Source organism: Barbatula barbatula (genome assembly GCF_947034865.1).
Source record: "Barbatula barbatula genome assembly, chromosome: 22".
Lineage (NCBI taxonomy): Eukaryota > Metazoa > Chordata > Actinopteri > Cypriniformes > Nemacheilidae > Barbatula > Barbatula barbatula.
Window position 1 is genome coordinate 17,446,274 of NC_136785.1, and position 21,604 is coordinate 17,467,877.

At 37.1% G+C, this 21,604-nt stretch overlaps 1 protein-coding gene across 2 annotated transcripts in view; it reads right to left on the reverse strand.

Moving 5' to 3' along the window:
* The window catches only part of gabrg2 (gamma-aminobutyric acid type A receptor subunit gamma2), a 49,570-nt gene extending 28,536 nt beyond the window's left edge, over positions 1–21,034 (reverse strand). The window contains exons 1-6 of one of the 2 annotated variants that reach the window (XM_079486863.1): positions 20,631–21,034; positions 13,257–13,399; positions 7,879–7,946; positions 6,111–6,331; positions 5,660–5,742; positions 2,386–2,523 (exon numbers count right to left, since the gene is read on the reverse strand). In XM_079486863.1, the coding sequence (XP_079342989.1) occupies positions 2,386–2,523; positions 5,660–5,742; positions 6,111–6,331; positions 7,879–7,946; positions 13,257–13,399; positions 20,631–20,746 (769 nt within the window). In that variant the 5' untranslated portion in view covers positions 20,747–21,034. The remainder of the gene's footprint in view (positions 1–2,385; positions 2,524–5,659; positions 5,743–6,110; positions 6,332–7,878; positions 7,947–13,256; positions 13,400–20,630) is intronic. The other variant, XM_079486864.1, reaches the window with a different exon arrangement.
* Positions 21,035–21,604: the final 570 nt, after the last annotated feature.

Sequence of the window (21,604 nt, forward strand, 5' to 3'; positions counted from 1 at the left end):
AGGTCTTGACAATCTTTTTGCACCAACTCCCATGATTCATTAGGGTGGTTGCAAACTGCTGACTGCCTCCACAAGCCAATCACGGTTAGTGACAACCTCAAAATTATTATAACACCAACCACGGCAAGCACACCCGTATCCACACTAGCTGTTACAGTCTCCTGATATCTTCTGTTATTTTGGTCACATATTCTTTCTCACTGCCTCGTTCTGCCACGCACTCCTGCTCCATCCTGCAAAATCACTGATTTGTCTCGATTTGCAAGTTGGCAAGCAGTGGACATCAGTGGATATTCAGTTATATCACATAACATAAGGGTGAAAGGGTTAAATCTATCAAGTCATATGCTCAGGCGTTACCTACCTTGAATTATGTATACTTTTCTTTTAATAATCCAATAAGTAGAACTCCTAATAACTGGGTTACATAAACTAGAGAGTTAATGTTAAGTGAGGGGTTAAAATAAAATGCTATAGTCCTCAAGAACCAATGCGAAGTTGCAATTAACTTCCATTTTATGATGATTTTTTCATAAACAAAATACAAAGTAAAATTCCACTGCAAATCTCGAAATCATTTTGAAAGGGAGCAGACTGAAAGTTGGAAGAGTTAACATGTATTCAGGGCTGGATTGATAATCCGGCATACCGGGCATTTTTCCAGGGTGGGCAAATATACTTTTTAGGCCGATACATCTCATTCTACTGAGATTGTCACACAACAGAAAAGTGTGTTATTAGCCAACCAGCCAAATTTAAATGGAGACATCAAAGTAAATGGAAACATCCAAGTAATAAAGTTATGAAAATCTTGGAAAAATAAGCAGTACTCTCTGCTCTTTTGGCACTGAAGCCACGCCCACTCGCATCTGCGTTACCTTTTGCTTGTTATTTGGCGTTAGATTTGTTTAGTCGGGCAGAGGGAGAGTGCAAGAAAGCCTGAAAGCGTGTGCGTGAGAGCTCACAACCCCTGAGCTTGTGATTTAGCAGACGCCTGATGCTAGGCTGTCTAGTGATAGGGTAGTGGGTACTGAACAGAGATACTTGAAAACAGTCTAGATGTGATAGCACCATAAACCAATGCATTAATCTGGTTTGTGGTAGTCTATGCAAACATCAAATTAATGAATATATGAATATATGTTTACATGTGACTGCATTATATCATACTTATACAAAAATTAAAATCATCTAAAAGATAAATGTACTTGTGTTATTTCAATGACTGAGCAAAGTGTCTGTTATGGTGACATGACTTTTCCATCAATCGGTAACTGTTTAAACAATAGTCAGCAGAAATCGGACAGCTTTAATACTAGAGTGCTGGAAAAGTGTAATGGCACTCAAACCAATCACTTATTCATATTGAGTGATGTGATGTGATTCATTGGATGAGTCTGTTTAAATACACATGTATGAGCCTGTGTATTTTCCTCAAAGCTGCTATGGTCAGCAGATGAGAGTGTTGAGTGGTAAACATCACATCAGTTTAACTAAATAAATTGTTATTGAAAATGCTGGGTTACTTTCACCCATGTTTGGGTCAGAAAGGGACGAACCCAACCATTTCAGTGCTTATATTTGACAAACAACTCATCACGCTAAGGTTGTCCCTTAGTCCCTTAAGACTTCAGATAAAAGAAACCTGTTGATTTCTTCTGTTGCAGTGTTGTTTATTGAACAAGAACATGAATTAGACAATTCAAGTGTATTTTGCAAGTTGATACCATAATAGCTACAGTATAGGCTACTTAAAGCCACTATAGCAGCTGTAATTACTGCCACCTGCTAATGTGGATGCAATGCCTTTGTGAAATACATGCTGACACGTCAAACGCAAGCCGGTGCTTATAATGTTTTGTTTCTTTTTTGGTGACACTTGTCTCAATGCCGTACCACAAACATCCATATAATGGACATTCTTATGTCCAATCCCAATGAATTTCCACACATTGGGTTGGTGTTTTTTCATGCTTTGCGGTTGCCAGCAACACTGCACAGACAGGACTGCTGGAAGCTCTCGGACTGCAGAGGCTGTGTGGTCAGATCAAACACATGCTGGTTCATACCCATAAAATCTCCCATAAAAAGCGCTAATCACTTCATGCACAAAACCTAGCAAATACGAATCAATAGTTGTGTTCCAATGTCACAGTGTCTTTACAGTTGCTCCATAAGTGTTTCCACTACCAACCTTTTATATTTTAAAACAAACTACTGTTATATATTTAGCTTGAAAGTGTGCTTCTGCCATCTTTAAGTTTGAGGAAGAGGAAGAGAATAGCAGTCCATAAAAGAACACACAACACTGTCAACAATGATAGATATACCCGTTTAAAGCCATTCATAAGAACCACTTTCAAATGTTCAAAATGGCAACTCTACCTGACACAGTCCTGACAACCTCTGTGGTGTTTCTCAGGCCAACGAAGGAAAACTGGTAGAGACGCCAGGAACGTATATCCCCAACCTCCACAGAGCTACGCTTCCACTTGTATACGATCTCCTCCTTGGGATAGCCATCTGCAGAAAAAAAGCTGATGGTGGCTACAAAAAAACTAGAACATTATACAGTGGTTAAACTAAACCATTCATCCGATAGACTGGCTTCAAAGAACACATATCGAGAATTGTGGATGGTTTACCAAATGTTTAAAACCTGTAGTAGACACCATTGCTATTATCAAGTTACCTATTTCCTAATTAACAATTCTAACTATTTCTGCTTTACAATTATTATTCATATCTAGAAACCCATAAAAAGTTTTGTGATTTTCAATAATTAACATTTAGCACGATATTGACATTTTTTTATTTTTATTTAGTAGGTGCCTGATTTAAGTCGAAGTAAAGTGTTAAAAGACTGATGCCAAAAGTGAAGTGGAAAGCTGCCCAGCTTGCAGAAAGGTTAAACATGACTGGGCTAGTTTTTACATCGAAAACAAGATGGATACAATTTGTGTGCTATACACTCCAGGTATTTTGAAGATGTACAATGTGTAAGAAACAGATTATCTACTAATAACCGTCCACTCCAGTAAGCTGTTTAGTGATGTATCTGGATCATTGAGTCCTGGATCAGTCTAGTTTCTGAACCAAACCAACAGTTTCATTAAAAAGAAAAAAGGAAGATTGATTTTTGAATCAGACTGATAAGGTTCCTGGGTTCAACTCATTGACTCAATGAACCACTTCTCAAGCTTACAGCGCGATGGAAGGTAAGATGAGTAAATAATGACTTTAGTATAGACCTGTTCCACATACAAAGCTTTCATATTGCTTCTGAGCGCTTAAAATAAAGAGCATGTGGAGTACAAGCTACTTTGAGGAAAAATGTAGATGCCGGAACTTCTGATCAGCATGCACATAAAACATCAAGGAGAATTAAAAATTTTGCTAATTTAAAAAGTACTACTGTACTGTAGGTCGTATTTGAAGGAAGGAACCTATATGATTGTGTGGGTTGGAGGATAGTTCTCATTGAACTGTCGTTGACTGAAAATGTCACCTTTTCAGTTCTACAAGAAAAAGAGGAACACAGATTTAGATTGACGTGAAAGTGCGGAAATGAAGACAAAATATTCAAGATTTGATAGCCTTGTAAGCCGGAAAATGAAATTGCTGCAGTGCTTGGCTTGAAAGAAGGGCAGATACAATTGCTATCCACTCCAGTGTCTTGGTACACATTCTTCAGGGGTTTATTGATTTGTAGTCTTTCGCTATCTTGAATCCATCGCTGTCACTCAAAGTGACTTAAGAAAAAAGTGTGGCTTCCAGGCTTCATCTTTCACAGCAGACAAACATAAACAAGGTTTCTCACTGGTTTCCCACCCACTGATAACAATCCACAAGAAGCATCTGCAAATCTCAGACGTGTGTTTCTTCAGCTGTAGGCCCTTTAATGTCCCAGGGTTTTTATCTTTGTGTTATATGAAGGTCACATTGTCTTAGGAACTAAGCTTAGGAACTTTGATAATTCCTTGTTGTTTATAGAATTTTGGGATTTTTCCAATCTATAAATCATATCACTTTTAAAATAGAGCAGCTTTAAATTTATGATAAAATAAACAAATAGTAAAATACATTTTAAAAGTTTTATTTCAATGTCCCTCAGCTGTGGTCATTACATTACTTAGTTCCATAAATCGAGGTCAAAATACTCAAGGTGAGTAACATCTTTTCAGTGGTGTGTATTATTTTTAATCAAGCTCTATAACCATTTTATTTCCAAATGCCGTAACAATCACCAACCTTTTTAATGTTTGTAATGATGTACATCCATTATTACATATTGTTTGAATATGAACAAAATTATTTGTTTTTTTCACTCACAAAAATGTCAGCAGTTTGGTAAGACCCTTAACTAATTTACTCGTCACATAGTGACGTTCGGTCGGCGTCCCATCTGCATCGCAGCTGGCGTTTTTGCTCCATGTTGCTCTAGTTTTTTCGCCTTATGCTTCAGAACAACATGCATTTGATTATTTGCATTTGTAAAAAATATTATTTATAAGTTCAAAGATATTTTAAAGCACCTAACCCCACCCCCGCCCTAAACCTAACAACTCCACTAAATACAACATCATATGTGAATAAAAGTACAGTCTTGGGTATTAATTGTATAAACTGATCAAAAAACAGCATAAAGTATTACAAACAACTTGTGTCACAGACCTTCTGAAGCGAAGCTGTACGATAACTTAGACTAACCAAAGAACTCAATGCTTGAGTAAGCAGTCAGCTCTTTTTAAACATAAACCAGAACATTATTATGAAGTTACCGATCACAGAAACCATTACCCTTTCATATTTTAAGCCAACGTAATGACACGATCAGTCACGAAACACACAAGGGCCAATATAATTGCATAACAAAGCTGATGTAATGCGTATTCTGGCGGCAGTTTTTAAACCGAAATACGGCTAATAGTGAATGCTTTCGCTTCTGTTTCTCATATAAATCGATAGTTTGGTCTCGGTACACTTGAAATATTAGTTACGACATTTTTTAGTTACGTGACTTTTTGTATCTTGTGTTTCATATGATCAATAAAAGGGTTACATTACTTGCTCATTTACCATACCCCAATACATGTCATCATTCCAAAATAATACCCCAAAACATAATTTCATAATGACGGAAAAATGTGCATGCCCATCCAAACGAATAACCTTCGCATTCAAAAATGCGCCCAGGGGTGCCTAACAAACTTCAATATGTGACGAGGCTGGTGTTAGAATGTGTTGGAAAACAATCCTCTGTTTTTCGTATTCCCTCTAACGCGACAGTGGACACTCACAGGAGACTGTCCCATGGCACATCTGCTGCTTCTTTGTTAGCATAATAAAGCGCTTCCCCTCTAACCTCTTCAAAGTCATGAGAGAGAAATAACTCTACATCACTGGCTTCCTTCTGGCACAGCTTGCTTTCGTGAGTGTGCACAGACACGTCTCTCAAAGTTACACCAACTTGTCATTTTCCTCAGGATCTTTTCTTCATCTCAAAGCAAAATCAGAAAGGAAATGTCTTTATTAGCATCCTTAAACCATTTCTGTAATCTCGAACCAGGCGAGTAGAAGAAAGCATGGGGGAAATCAGAGACAACCTTACAGTGCAGGGCAAAGAACTGAATATGTGAGCTAATGGCCATGAACTTACAGCTTGAAAACTCCAGGGGACAGGAATGTTCATCCATTGGAAAGTTATTCAGTTTCAGCTGGCACTCTGCATCAATAGTCAACCTAAAGACAGAAATAACAACGCTAATTATATGTTTCCAACATGAGCCAGAGTGCATTTCATTAGTTCACTCCACTTCTTATCTGTCTGAATAGCCAATAGTGAAATGGAGGCAAAACATGTTATTCGGGGTTAGCATCAAATCCATTCAACGGCAGTCGATCATTATAACGGTTTTAATTCGATGAATGTTACCCGCTTTTATGATGCGGTTATTCAGAGGTCAAGCAAATAATTTAAACCCAAAACATAATAAATCAATTCAATAAGTGAGCATGAAATTAAACAGGCTTCATTTGACCTCTCTTTCTCAAGACTTACGCTGTTAGTGTTTTACTCAACATCCAAGGTCTTTGTATTGCTCTGTTACCTCAAAGTGTAAAGTATACGGCCATCGTTCCATATCCGAAGCATCCGATTCGGTGTGGTGATCCAATGGGCATCTGCCTTCTTGGAGTTCCGGAAGAATGTGTCAGGGATCCAGATTTTGCCGACCATGTTACTGTTGAGACGTAAAACCTTCATGGTACTGTTGAACTTTAGACGCCTGTCATACCAGGTCTGTGCGAAGAAGATGTCAATGGTGTACTCCTAAAAGATTAATTCAAATGATTTTTTTTTGCACAACAAATACAAATATGGTATATTATGGTATATATAGGATAAGCATATTGTGGCGAGTAGGGCGGTACGAGAGCCGTGAGGGAAAGGCGCGAGGCCGGGCACGTGAGTGATAATTACATGTAAAACGTATTTTATCGTGAGTCACAGATGAATTATTTACAGACAATTCTCATGTAATCCTGCTTTCCAAGATGTTAAATTGCATCATTTTCGTATCTTTTTTTAGCCATCATTAGGCAGGTCGGACATGTTCAAATAGTATTAGTCAATATATATAAACCTGGTAGCCATTTGGAAGATACTGGAAGATGTGAACATCAGACATTTTTCTTATGTTTCTTCATTTGCATTATACACTAGTACTCAGTGTTATTTTTATTTGAGAACATCTAGTCAAATCAATATTTTTTTCAAATCAATAATAACATTTTCGGAAGAAAATGCAAAAAAATACAAAAATTATTAATTCATATAAGTATTAAAACTATTTCTTGTACGAGGTAGAAAACACAATTAGCTTATTTTTGTTACTAAATTACATGTTTTATATTCAAAATAATTTCTGTTTTAATGGAAAACAGTCAACATAACATACTTGATGAAATCCCTGGTAATTAACAAAACAACAATCAGAAGTCTTGGAATAATTTTGAAAATGAAATTTCTATTTAGCCTTACTTTTCAGTGGAAATACATTAATCATTTCATCCCTATAAAATAAGAATTTATTTTTTTACACCTGTCTGGTGTATTAATATCAATACATGCTTCGACTACTAAGTTCTGGGATGAAATCACCTAGAACATTTTTGAAACACTGCAAATGACAAAGACATGCTTGTTAAAGAATTTCTTATACTTTCTCTATTCACGAATAAAGATAAAGAATCTAATGGATGTCTTGGTGGATATAGCATATAAAAATTTAGCTTAATCATTTCTGTCTCATTCTAGGATTTAAAAGCACTTCATGGACCACTGAACCCAAGTGGACCTGGCAAATCCTGGACAAGAATTCATGTAAATTGGAGGCATCAACACCCAGACTCAAGGATCAATGCCATTTCTTCAGTAATATAAACTGAATGCTTTATTGACCCCATTTACATCCGATGTAATTTTCTAATTAAGGCTCATATTCTGGCTCTGCATTTACTGTATTTATTGTAAAAATATGTTAACATTCTTCACATCCAGAATATTATTTTATACATATAAATGACACACATGTATTAAACAGAACAGAACAAAATCATTAAGACTGTACTGCTGATTTCCAAAGTGACAGAAAAATATTAGGTGAGTTTAAACCTGTTTTGGAAATGGGTCTGTTTATTTCAGGTCTTAAATTTCCTACTCTGAAAGTTTATATTTTTAGTGACAAACAATCATGAGCAAATTCAATATTCTGGAGAAATGATTAAATGTCATCATATCAACATAATGCGCCTTCAAACAACAAGCAAGTGAAGGAAAGAAGGGCAGTGAAAGCAGCTAGGGGGAATATTACTTACCATATTGATGGCATTGACTGGCCCAATACTGTTGACAAACATGTCTGTGTGAATTACGGTTGGTTTGACTGTAAAAAGCAGTAAAAAATAGGAATGCAGAATTAGTATTTGTATGTATATCGAATATAAGTTTAATTGGTAACTTTACAATAAGGTGCTATTTGTTAACAATTAATTAATGCATTTGCTAACATGAACAAACAATGAACAATACGTATGCAGCATGTATTCATGTTAGTTTCAGCATTTACTAACACATGATTCAAATCAAACATTGTCACATTAGTCAATGCACCATGAACTAACATGAATAACTGTTTTGACATGAACCAACATTAACAAGGATTAATAAACTAAATTGTTAATTGTAAGCTAATGTTAGCTAATGCATTTACTCATTTACTGTTTAATATAACTAGGATTGTCAAGTGATTCATAAAGGAAAATAATAAAATCCTGTCAATGCAATAAATGAAGATAATATGTTTAAGCGTTACATATTTGTTGCAGATGAAAGCATTAAAAAGCCATAACTGTATATACATCCATCTTTACTTCGCATGCGTGGGTTCGTGGACTTCCCTTAATTTCCGGTGCAAAATCACAAGCAATGGGCTGTTGCAAGTTGTAATGTGTAATGGTGGGATGCAGTTATAAGCTTAGATATTTGATGAATGTGTTGTTTGTTTACAAATATTAATTTCATACTCATAATTCATTCGACTTGCATTTGATCTGAGGTCAAATATCAATAAGATTTATATTCTGTATAATAAGAGCTTTCATTTGTTATATAACTTGAACATGTTGGACATATTTGAGCTTAATGAAAATGTTCATGATCATAAACATAAATGATTTTAAAGGGGCTATGACATGGGGATATAATGAATTTTTGCCTAAATAAGTAATTTTATGTACGATGAATGCCAAAATGGGGCACTTCCCCAGAAAGTAGAGACTCTAAGCTTTCAAATGATACCACACATGATAAATATATGTAAACATTAAAGAAATTTAATAGGAGTTAATAGTAGTGTAATGATTGCAAAACAAAGTTCTACAGAGCTATGCAGATTTTTTTACAATATGACATACTAACATTATGGGCTCTATCGTATACCCGTCGCAATGCAGCACAAGGTGCAGCACAAGTGTTTTTGCTGGTTTCAGCCCGACGCAGTTCTCATTTTCCCATACTGCGCCGCGTTGTTGAAATAGCAAATGAATTTGCACCCATTTGTGCGCCCATGGGCTACTGGTCTAAAAGAGAACGCATTGTTGGCGTGTTGCTTTTTGAGGAACTGAAAACACACCTGCGATTCATGAAGACAATCGGGACTACCCGTTTAGACCATGCGCCTGTGGGCGCCGATCCTTTCCCGTCGTTACACTAGCAAAAGTGGATTTGGACACACCCTGAGAGCACCTGCGCCGTGAGCTTTCGACCATGCGCTTAGAATGTTGAAATAGGGCGCTATGTCTGTTTAATCGTATTGGTTGAGCTGTTGTTTTCTTTATTTGTTTTTTGTTAAAAAATCCAAGACAGATCTATTTAATTTCTATTGTTTTACATACTGAAGGTTCAATTAAACCTAGAATGTTGTCAATTCTATACCAAGTTGTTGCTACAACAAAACATGTTATTGAAAATCATTAATATTTTGGCAATAAATATGTTATTTAAATTTCTGGTTCACAAAAAGTGTTGTTATACAGTTATATTGTGAACCCAGTATCGTGTAATGTATCAAATTGTGAGCTGTGTGTATCGTTATCAGATTCGACTGGATGAGAGATGTCGATACAAGACTGGAATTCATTTGACGTCTGCCTTCTCCTTCCACATACACAGCTGTCTGGCTGAGAATGGACTGGGATATTGAGAATGATGTCAGCAGTACAATAGCAGCTTGGTTTACAGAGTCCTTCAACCATCATGCCGGCACAGTCTACAACGGTTATTACGGTTCTCATTTAAAGACTATCCAGTGTGTAAAATGGCCATGTCATTTTCTCACAGGGTTTCCAAGAAGGTGCATGTTTATAAAGGTGGGTCGGATAAAACTACTGCTGTCTCCAGCGTGCAAGCTAAATATAGTTCCCAGGTAATTTTGTAACAGGCAGTTGAAACTTTCAGTTTAGTAACAATCATTCATGCATGAGAAACATATGGTGGTTGGTTCTATCCTACTGAGCTAATCTCTTGATGTGGCCTGTTATAAAACCCCTTTTGCATGAATATTGACTGGCTCCTACTCCCTGTTGCAACATGTAGTGCATACATTATTTTGTTTAAAGCAATATATTAGAATTAGAATATGTTAGAATTTGTCTATGGACAATGAACAACAACGATTTTGTATAACACAATTGCTTAACCACAGTGAATGACTATAAAAGGCAAATTGAGTTTTATCTGCATATCTAAGACATAAATCTGATTTTAGAATGAACACTTGTGAAATAAATATGTTGAGGTGTCTCATCCTTCCACTGATCTGAAATGTTCGCCACTGTAATGAAGATGAATGTAACTCGCACACTGTTTAATAAGCAGAGAAAATGTATGCCTTTTGGCGTTTGTAAACTTACAGGGAAGCTATATACATGTTTTTTAAACAGCAACTGGTAAGATACTGTTTAATATTCTAATCTGATAACTAAATATAGATAGATATTTTTTGGTTTCCGTTAAGATTATGGACTGCAATGTACCACATAATTGAACAGGATTTACGGTGTACCTAATTGTAACAATAATGTACCTCTAAAGTACATATCCGTGGATAAAGAGGAACAATATGCAAAGTTTGGGGAATAAAGGGGTAAGAGTAAGGAAAGTTAAAAATAAATTTATGAGGGAACTGCATGCCATATAAACTACTGTAGCAGCTCGCATAACTCGCATAACAGCCTGCCTAGAAGATATCTCAGCTTGGATGAAAGAGCATTTTTCCGCATCACCTCCAGCTGAACCCGGCCAAGACAGAACTACTCGTGTTTCCGGCACACCCCACGGTGCAACACGTTCTCAGCATCCAATTTGGCAATACCACAATCACTCCTTGCAAAGAACAGCCAGGAACCTCTGAGTCATATTTGATGAACAGCTGTCCTTCAATAATCACATCGCAAAGACAACGCGATCATGCCGATATGCCTTACTCAACGTTAGAAAGGTCAGATCCTATCTCACTGAACATGCGGCACAACTCCTTGTCCAGGCCCTGGTAATCTCAAGGTTGGACTACTGCAACGCTCTCCTTGCTGGTCTTCCTGCAAAGGCTATTAAACCACTCCAGCTGGTTCAAAACGCAACAGCACACCTCGTCTTCCAACAGACAAAAAGTGTGACACCCCTTTTCATATCTCTACACTCGCTGTCGGTTGAGGCTCGTATCAGATTCAAGTCACTAATGCTTGCCTACAGGACTATCACTGGATCTGCACCGGCATACCTTCACACCATCCTACACCCCATCAAGAACCCTGTGTTAAGCAAACCAGCGGCATCTTGTCTTGCCTTCCCATAAGTATGCACAGCTCCTTCCTGGTGGAACATTCTTCCTAACTCAGGGTCAGCTGTGGCCTAATGGTTAGAGCGTTGGGCTTGTGATCAGAAGGTTGCCGGTTCTAATCTCAGTGCCAGCAGGTCATGACTGAAGGGCCCTTGAGCAAGGCACCTTACCCCTGATTGCTCTGCAGTAATGTGCCACTGCATAAAACTACTTGTAAGTCGCTTTGGATAAAAGCGCCTGCCAAATGAATAAATGTAAATGTAAATGTAACTCGGTCCGGTCAACCACATCTCTCACAACATTCAAAAAACTACTTAAAACCAATCTCTTCTGTGAAAACTTGACAGACAAATGAAAAAAAAATTACACTAACCCTCTTTCTCTCAAAAGGTAGTGGTCTGGCTTTTGTTGAAACTGGTAAGTTTGTATTAGCACCTATTGTATTATTGCTCCTGTATGACGTATTGCTTATTGCTCCCTGATCTCCTGACTTCTTTATTCTCCAAACTTGCATATTGTTCCCTTTTACCTACATTTGTATTTTAGAGGTACACTAAACACTGTACTTTAAACGCACCCTTCAGCATCAGTTTTAACGTGCGGGATACTCCATTGCTTTCAGGCAATTCATCCTTTCCTCTGATTGGCTGTCGTCTGTGTTTGCGCTTGAAAAATTTAGAAATTGTTAAACTTCTGTCACGAGCAACGCCAGTGACCCACAATTCTGTTCGGCAATGCTTGCCTTCACCCATTCAAAGTAATGGAATCATGTTAACACTGACGCCCTTTGTGAATGCACTGTTACAAAACAACTAACATTGCAAACCTTGGGAACTGGATTCATTAGACAACTTTATACAAAGAATGAACGCATGCAGTCAGATCTTATCTCAACATGAATCATGACGTCATCAGTCACGAGAGTCAATGACACTTCACATTCAATGCTGATGTTATGACGCAATCATTCACATTCACGAGGCACACAAGAGCCAATGCTATGCATGCTGACGTAGCGCTTCTTCTGGTGGAAAATTCACGGCGGATGGTTATTGCATTTGTGTCTGTTACTCATACAAATCAATCGTATGAACTTGGTAGCCTTTATATATTTCTAGTTCTAGTATTGTTATGTTACTTCCTCAAAATGACTGAACAGTGTAATGTTAATACAATTATATGAAGTTCATACCCCAATACATGTCATTGTAAAATTATACACCGGTATATAATTTAATTAAAATGGTAAAACCGCATGTCCATCTCATCTCCGTATTGAAGCCAAAGGTTTGTCAATTTAAAGCGATGCAGTACCCCGCATGGCAATGACTGATGCTTTAGGGCGCCCTATGCTTTGAAAGGTGACACGGAGCTTCAATGTGACGAGTTGGGAGTTCGAATGAGTTTCTCCAAAACTGCCACTTCACAGGAAATGAAAAAAAAGATTATTTTTTCTTATAACTAAACAATAAATACTGTTATCAGTATCACAATCAGATCAGAATTGTCTATTGCCAAGTACAATGAGTTCACATGTACAAGCAATTTGCCTTGGTAGGCTGGTGCATAACAGTAAAAAATATCAACACTTAAAAAAATATATACAACATTAAATGTAACTAAATTAATATAACAATCGTCAAAATGTCAAAAAAGGCAAAAAAGGCAAAAAAGGCATATACATTTGGTGCAATTGTGCAGGGTGTGCAACAGTGCATTGAAGGGATTTGTGCAATATAGGTACAGTTTGAAGTCTAATGGAGAGTGGTATAACAATATGTTATTCATTTAACATAGTGTCGCTGTCTATTTGATAAAATTGGTAACTAGAGTTGCAACTTAATAGTAGACTCTTACCTCCTATATCTGGCCGCAGCTTGTTGTCATAGCCATCTAGTAAGCTGTTCAAAATATGTGTAACATCACTCTCGTGCACTTTGGGGGTTAGAACCCATGTTTTGTTTGTCACTTCATCATCATCACTTTCCAACTGGACAGAGCTGTTAGGGAAAAAAAACAGGTCAAATAAAATGCAGGGTTCTAAGCTGTTAAGCCAATTTATAACTGCTGACTGCATTACATATCCTAATATCACTTTATTTACTTTATTTTATGAAACCTTGCTACGCATATGGAATAAACGTTTTATAAAAGCCATAAGCCCCACAAAGCGAACCACTGCTTTTGAGGCTTATTGCTTTTACAAACAATGCACACTTTTATTTGTAAAATTCAACATAACCAAACATAACCATCCTCATTTTCTTATGGTCTTGATATTGAAGTTGTTGAGACTTGAATTCCAAAGAACAAAATTCCTTAGAAGGGAAAAGTGTTAAAAGCTACTATGAACTATAAATGAGAAAAATAACTAAGATAAATGGTCAAGGCATTCTCAAAAAGAAAATAGACCCTAGGGAAATATTTATTTTTTAAATAATTTCTGAGACACTAGAGTTACATGGGAGATAACTGTGAAGCTACTGAAGCCCTTTTTTTGCAGGTTCGCAAGCCAAACACAAATAGAATGCAAGCTGCATGTGTTCATGTGTGGAGAGATACAGACACAGAAAACAGGGAGAGAAACTGCTGAAATGTTTTCCAGAGACCCCCTAATGAATATTTTCTCAACACCCCTAAAGCTGAGGCCATTCATCTAAATGACATATTGTGGTGAGTGTTTTTATTTTTTTAGGAGAGTGCGGGGGTGATAATGCAGGTTGGAGACAGACAGACATACAATAATAATGTTGCATTAGCGGTGGAAGCATTCCCTCGCTCTGCTTTTCTCTCTCGCAGCACAAGAGGATTATGGGTAGGGAGGGGAGGTGTGCTAAATGTAAACCTCCCTTTTACACTGCATTATTTCTTGTGTTCAGATTCTGTGCTATTATGAATCAATTTAATCGTGTACATAACTTACCTGCAGTGTTCAGAATTGAGTTAACACTTGTGTTAGGGCAAATGTTCTACTGTATCTGTGTTCCTGTCTGTTTGTCTTCCCGTCCATAAATTCAACCATCTATCCATCATCCATTGTGGCTGTTTGCACTTGTAACTTGTACAAATGCGTTGTACATTTGGATATACGCAACCGCACAATATCAATGTATTTACAGCTTTAAACGGTTACTTTTGTAAAAGTCCTACAGATCTTCATGAAGTTATAGAGGTTTGTTAAAGGGTTTCAAGGTTATTGTACTGTACATTTAAACTTGTATTGTACCTCCATTCAAACACACAGAATTATGCTGAATGTGTGCTAGAACCCCATTTTACGTAGTGTGAATAATAAAATACTAAATCAGATTCTACATTCACATTGATCGACCGTCCTCATGTCCATAGCAAATCCTTCAATACTGTAGCAATGCATTGAAAGATTACGGTTGGAGAGGCAGAGAGAGGCAGCTTTTTCTCATATGAATGCTCCTGAGGACCTTGGCAAAGCATTCAAACAACAATGGATGGTGTGAGGCAGTAACCATGGAGTCAGTAGACAGAAAGGCATAGCTTTGAGTTGCTTCACTGGTAGCTTCAGAAGCATCGCAAAAAGCCAACACATTGAAAACGATACTAGCTACGGGAAGAAAATAAGCTGATTCCAACAGCTTGTTATGACCATTACCCCATTTTATCAGAAACTCCCAAATTAATATTTTGAGCCAATACTACCTAATCGTCCATCCAACCATATTTCCATCCAACTAAAGACAATTGTAAAAATGCCATATTTCTATATTTGTTTCGGGTGCAGGCACTCATTCCAAATGAACGCCGATCACATCTGCTATGAGTTTGTACAATAATTCCAGATATATGTTTCAAACAAAGCCAATGAATTCCGAAAAGAGGCTTTGGCTTCCTGTTGTCACTGCAGTTCATAAGTATTTTACACGGTGGGTAATTTGGATGGATGTATACAACTCCATACGTTTTATTATACAGTAATTTGCGTGCCAGTAATGGTTGAGTTCAAGGGTGGGGCTTCATTATTGCTTTTGTCTACTAATTGAACATTTCTGTATGACTCATATAGTAAAAATCTATATTAGCAGCTTCGTGAAATAGTTTTTGTGGTGAGGAAGGCGGGACGAGAGCCGTGACGCTGGGCCGGTGGCGTGAGTGATAAGTTCAAGCAGCTGTGCGCGCACTGGTCCCGCATCTTATCATGGAGGAGATTGGGAGCTTAAAAGGATGTTCGGCAGGACTGTTGACGAGAGAGGACCGGGCCCGGACATATGTTTAGTTTGTGTATGTTTTATGGCCGGCAGTCGACCGTGAGGTGGCTGTCGGTCAGTTACTTCCGTGTTTATTGTTTATTTAATTAAAATTTGTGCGTTTGAATGTTCGCCGGTTCCCGCCTCCTTCCTTCCCTTATAACGAACTTTATTACATTTTTATATTCCAGTGACATCAGGATGGGTCGATTAACACAGGTACTCATCTATATTGGGTATGTAATGTTAAACCCTCAAAAGAACCAACAGAATTTAGAAATGAAGTACACTTGAGTGCAAGTACAACAACAGAGCAGAATTATGAGAGAGGATGTTTGCCTTACTTCAGAATACACAATAAACCTCTTATATACATACATTTTAAAGAGTAGACATTGTGATAATATATATTTGAAATGTTGTACTTCTTTATACATTCACAGAATCTGTAAGTGTATGTTATATTTATGTTATGTTATAAGTCTCACACATTAACATACAGATACATTGACATTAAAATGTCAATGAATGCAAACAGAGCAGAAACTGTAAACTCTTTCTCAAAGGTTATGTTAAACTCAAAATGCCTTGATTTGATATTAAATGTTCAGCAGAGATAATCTAACCTTTCTAAAAGACCCATAATCAGGCTTCTGGAACTGAACCCAGAACTTTATACAGGCAACGCAATGGCTCTTTTAATCATATACTATGTAGACTTGACGAAGTACATTGCATATGTCATACAGTACATATATAACTAAGTGTACTCCGTGGAAAATTATAAATAAATGTTTATAAATTATGACTTTGTATAAATCTATACAATAAAAAATGTAAAATTCACTCAATTGTATCTGTTTTCGTTTCAATCTAAACAACCTCTTTCTTGCAATGATATTATGTCTCAGCATAAACTTGTGTGGTCCATACGGCTTCTTTCTGCCGACAGCCACTGCATCAGATTTTCATTAGTATCACTTCACACCCTTATTGAGTTAATTAAATAGTTTGTTTATTTCAAACTCAACAATCAGCCCATGCAGCAATACTGTGCCAAATCCTGTTGCTTTACTGTACAGGCGGCTCATAGCGAAGAAGAGAAGATTTCCATTTATGGGACCCTGGTGCTATTTTGTCCAAAAAGTCCAACTCCTTCATCAAAATACACCATCTGTTATGTTTGTCCACCACTAGTCCAAGATGAGTCTGTAGACAAGCCAAGATTCATGTGACCACATCCACAGCGACAGCACAGGCTAGAAGATACGAAGCTATTACAGGCACATCATCTGACCTGTGATGGTCTTTAATTCCCTACTTAGATGACCTCTAAGCACTCTGGCTATTCACAGACTATGTTAAGCCTAACTAAATCAGATCAGTCTGATCAGAAAGTACGTAGTACAACGTTAGATTTGCAACAGTGCTTTATGATGGTGATTCTCCACCTCAGAACCCTGATTTGACATTGGACATGACTGTGTGACACACAGTAACACATATTTTGGAAACACAAAAGTGTCCTTTAAGAAAAAATGGATCATTTATAAATCCATGTCGGCCAAACACTACTTTATGAAATTCCCTTAGGATTGTAGCTAGAATATTGGTTTCTAAATGTCTCTTGAACTTGTATTTGTTCGTGATCTATATTTTAATGGGATTTGCACCCATGCCAGTGTCACATGCTACCAAATAGGCTTCAAGAACACAAGTGTAACCCCACTGCAAGTACAATTTAATGTAAATGTCCTTTTATCTTTTTTATATTTTGTTTAGATATGAACATGAAGAGCGACCTGTCCGTGTTGCCATCTACTTTGTTGTCTAGCTTGAAATTTATTTTTCACACTTTGAAAAGTATTTTATTATACATTTATTATTTATATTAGTCACTGTTTTATATCTACCGTTTCATTAAATACCTGCAACCCACTTTTTATCTCAATCCAGTTCTTTGTATTTAGTAAAGAATTTAAAGAGCAAGTAATTGTATGTATCCATGGCACATTAATAAATGGATGAAAAATGTCCTGGAAATTTTAAAAGAAAAGGAGGTAATATCAGACCCGACAATTTATTGCATTGTCCTTAATATGGGACAACTTGTACATTTATGAGCTTTATTTCAAAGGGTTTTTCAAGATAAGGTTAAGGTGTTGCTACAGGCCGTGCTCTTAAACCAGCGTGCTGAGTGCTATCAAAGCCCCCCGCAATCTTTTCATCATAGCACGAGTGTATTAATTCCTGCAGTGCAACCTCAGATGAAAATGTCATTTATTGTTGGAGAGTCCAGTTAACACGTGTCACTATGCCACATCGTCAGTCATTCGAAGAGCTTTGATCCCCTTCAGTCTTACTGTTGGTTCAGGAAACCAAGATATCCGAAAATAATTAAAATAACTTACACACAGGCCGCAGTCCTTCAAATGATTTATGGAGAATGTTTTTCTTAACAGTTGTTATTTGGTGTGACTACAGTATGAAAAGATAAAAAATAACCAAAAGTAGAAAAACGAAACAAATATGTGACGAAATATGAGATCAAATAGTGTAAAGCCCTCAACTCAAAAGCCCCACTCCAACAACACCTGGGGATAAACGTCTAGACTTTTGGATCATTTGTTTCTCATTGAATTCTTACAGAGTGAGGTTGCAAATTGCATATTTCCAATGGCTCTGGGCAGTTAATGCAGTCATTCAAAACTAAGTAACTTGTCCAAGTAACTAAGTCTTTCCAGAGCCCCTCCCACTGAAAAATGGTCATCTCTGTGATTGGCTCTTTTTACTGAAAAGAGGAACTTCTGCTTCTTGTGCGTCCATTCTGACAAATGACTACTTTACTGTAACATGGGGGTTTATGGGCGGCTAAATACAAGGGCTTTTCAGATATTTCAATTGAAAAAGCGAAATTAGTGCATACAATGTACATGAACGCAACCGGAGATGGAACAAAAACATAAAGAGTGCTCTTTGAGATCTGTGATATCGTCCTGAACACAGTGAGTGTGTCATAAATCTGGAATGGTGAGAAAACATTGTGCTTGATACGTTTTTCATCTTTAAACCAAACTTTTTAGATGCATTTTGACACACGAGCTTCTACACCACGAACACAATCCGGTCGAATGCGCTTTCGAGTTCCTCTGGAAGTGGCAGAAAGTAGACAAGTTCAAAACATTTCACACCCTGTTTACAGCATCCATTTGTGATCCGATTGACCAAAAGGCATCTTAATACCAGGTGTCAACAGCCTCTTACATTTAACACAAGTTGTGTTGTCCCTTTCTTTTATTTCACACAAAATCAACACATAACGAGTTAAATAGAATAACACAAACGTGCACTACTATTACTAGTTGACATGGTGTAATCGAGCTGCAGCATTGTTTTAATATCTATAAACTTAAGTGAGTTATGGTGTACCATACCTGAAATGTCGTGAACACATGTACACCTGGAGCAGTGTGCAGCTATCACTGCAGTGCCTGGGGAGCAAGTAGGGGTAAGGTGGCTTGCCCAAAGGCAGCTCAGTTGGTACCTGCCGGCCCTGAGGATCGAACTGGCAACTTTCTGGTCAAGAGTCTGACTCTCTAACCATTAGCCCACGACTACAACTAATAATAACTGAACATATCTCATAAAATTGCAGTTTAATGTATTACTACAGCTTGTTAATACAGTACATTTAGGTAAAGAAAAACTTTAAAAGTAATTTGATGTTATATTTTAACTCTAACCAGAATTAGTAATCATTTTACCTAGTAATCATTTTATTAGTAACATCATTTTATAAGTTTATTATAATTTAAGTTCAAATGATTAAAAAAGCCAATTTGATTTAACTTAAACACTGTAGTTCATAAATTGCCTTGAATGTTTAAGTTTAATGTTTTTACAGTGTAGTCCATGCAAAACAGGACTTCATGTGACTTTGCTATTTGACTTACGACATACAATTGTGATATTCTATCAGATTCATAACTAGCAAGCATTTTTGTATGCTTCACAACACCTTGGTCACAATATAACTGATAATGAAAATGATCAACACAGGATTTAAAGATAATGACATCACTGTATATTCATTTGTCAGTATCAGAAGGCCTGTGATCAACCGTTATGATGAAACACTCCAGTCTTTGAAAACCCCATGAAATAATATGGCAAGCATCGTTTAGTTCCTGTGTTGACATATTGTCTACATGAATTGGAAAGGGTTTTTCTTTTTTTAATTATTAGCCAACTTGCTATTAACATCAGAAGGGAATATTTAGGGGGAGAGATAATCTTACTGTAGTGATCTAATGTTCATTTGATTTTAATTCAAATATTCAACACTTTTCGAGTGGTGTATGGTCACTTGTGGCTTTAAAAGCTTCAGATGGTTTAGCTAGGCCAGACTGATGAATGGATTCTTAATTTTTCTTCAGCAGGTTGAGAGGAGGCGGTTCCGACCCCTCATTTATAACAAACTTGACTGAAATGGCGTCATGTACATTATAAAGCTATGCACTTTATCAAGCGCTATAGCTCTTGGCTATTTACAATGAGAAACCAATGCATGCTTAGTCTGCCCTGTTGTGAAGGCTAACCCTTTATTATTTATATAATTCACTTTTACGTCTGTGTTTGAAACATGATACCCCTACTAACAAACACATTATTAGGCCTATAATTACATTATTATTATAATAATAAATATAATTATCCATACGACATTACAGCCTTATTCCGAGGTGTTGTCGGGCCGAGATATAACCGCAAACCCGGAGGTCGATCAATTATTTTCATTTCATCTTCACGAGCCACGTAACGATCTGTTACATATCAAAACATGTATACATTCCTATACAACAAACACTATCCGTTAAGGCTAACGGATTAGAGAAATCCAAGACAAACAGAGCACCACTATAGACAGTACCAAACGCATAAGCGTAACCCTTATAAACGACAGCAAATGCATGTGTTAGCCTACATTCGGCTATCGATGTTATATTCTTACCTTAAGGGAAGATGCGCGATTAGAAAAGCCCATAGAAATAGCTTGACTGTGATCGCGGGTACGGCCATCGCATTTAGGCATTGAGAGGATAGATGAAGAGAAGCCATGATCACCATCTTCCTCTCTCTTCACGCAGATGGACGTGTCCCCTTTATTTACTGCCTTTCTTCGCTATGACACATAGCAGATCGTGTTTGCTTTTGTGTCTTCGAGCCACGCAATGGAACCGTGACAAAATAACGCGGATCGCGAGTTGAATATCAGAACGAGTATGCGGAAGATAAACGTGCAGATATGTCTAAGTGCTATTAGGTCCAGTCAGTGTAGCCTATCTGGTAAATGTGTGAATGCAGATGAAGTGTGTAGGGTCAGAGGAGCTGATGCGCGCCGCTGCAGCACACAGCAACACATGCGTGGTAGAGATCGAATAAGCTCACAAGCTTTTATCAATAAAACCTTTCTTCGATTTTCAGACATTAGACTATTCGTTTTGTTGCGTGCTAGTTTTTGATACATTCATTCTTTTGGCTTCGTTAAATACATGAACTGGTGTGATCGGATGCTATGTGTGCAGAACTCTATGTGGTGCGCAAATCAAATTTTTTCAACTATATATGTTGTACAGAATAAAAAGGGCACTAGAACAATGTGATAATGAAACGGATGTTCAAAAAAGTAAATCTGGAAAAATGTCATTTCTTATCTGTAGGTTGTTTACGGTTGCCAAGCAACGCAACAACTCTGCTTTAAAATGGAATATGAAAATAGTTCAGGCATTTTAGAACACTATCGATCAATAGGCCTATATTCATCTGTTTAAAGTTGGATATCTTTCATTAAAATATTATGTCGTTTTTTATTATTATTTGACTTGATTATTTAAGCCTAGTTAATATATTTTATATCAAAATTAATATGTACCGCTTTGCAATTTGTGGATGTTCCGTTGTTATGTGTGTTTGTTGACATGAGAA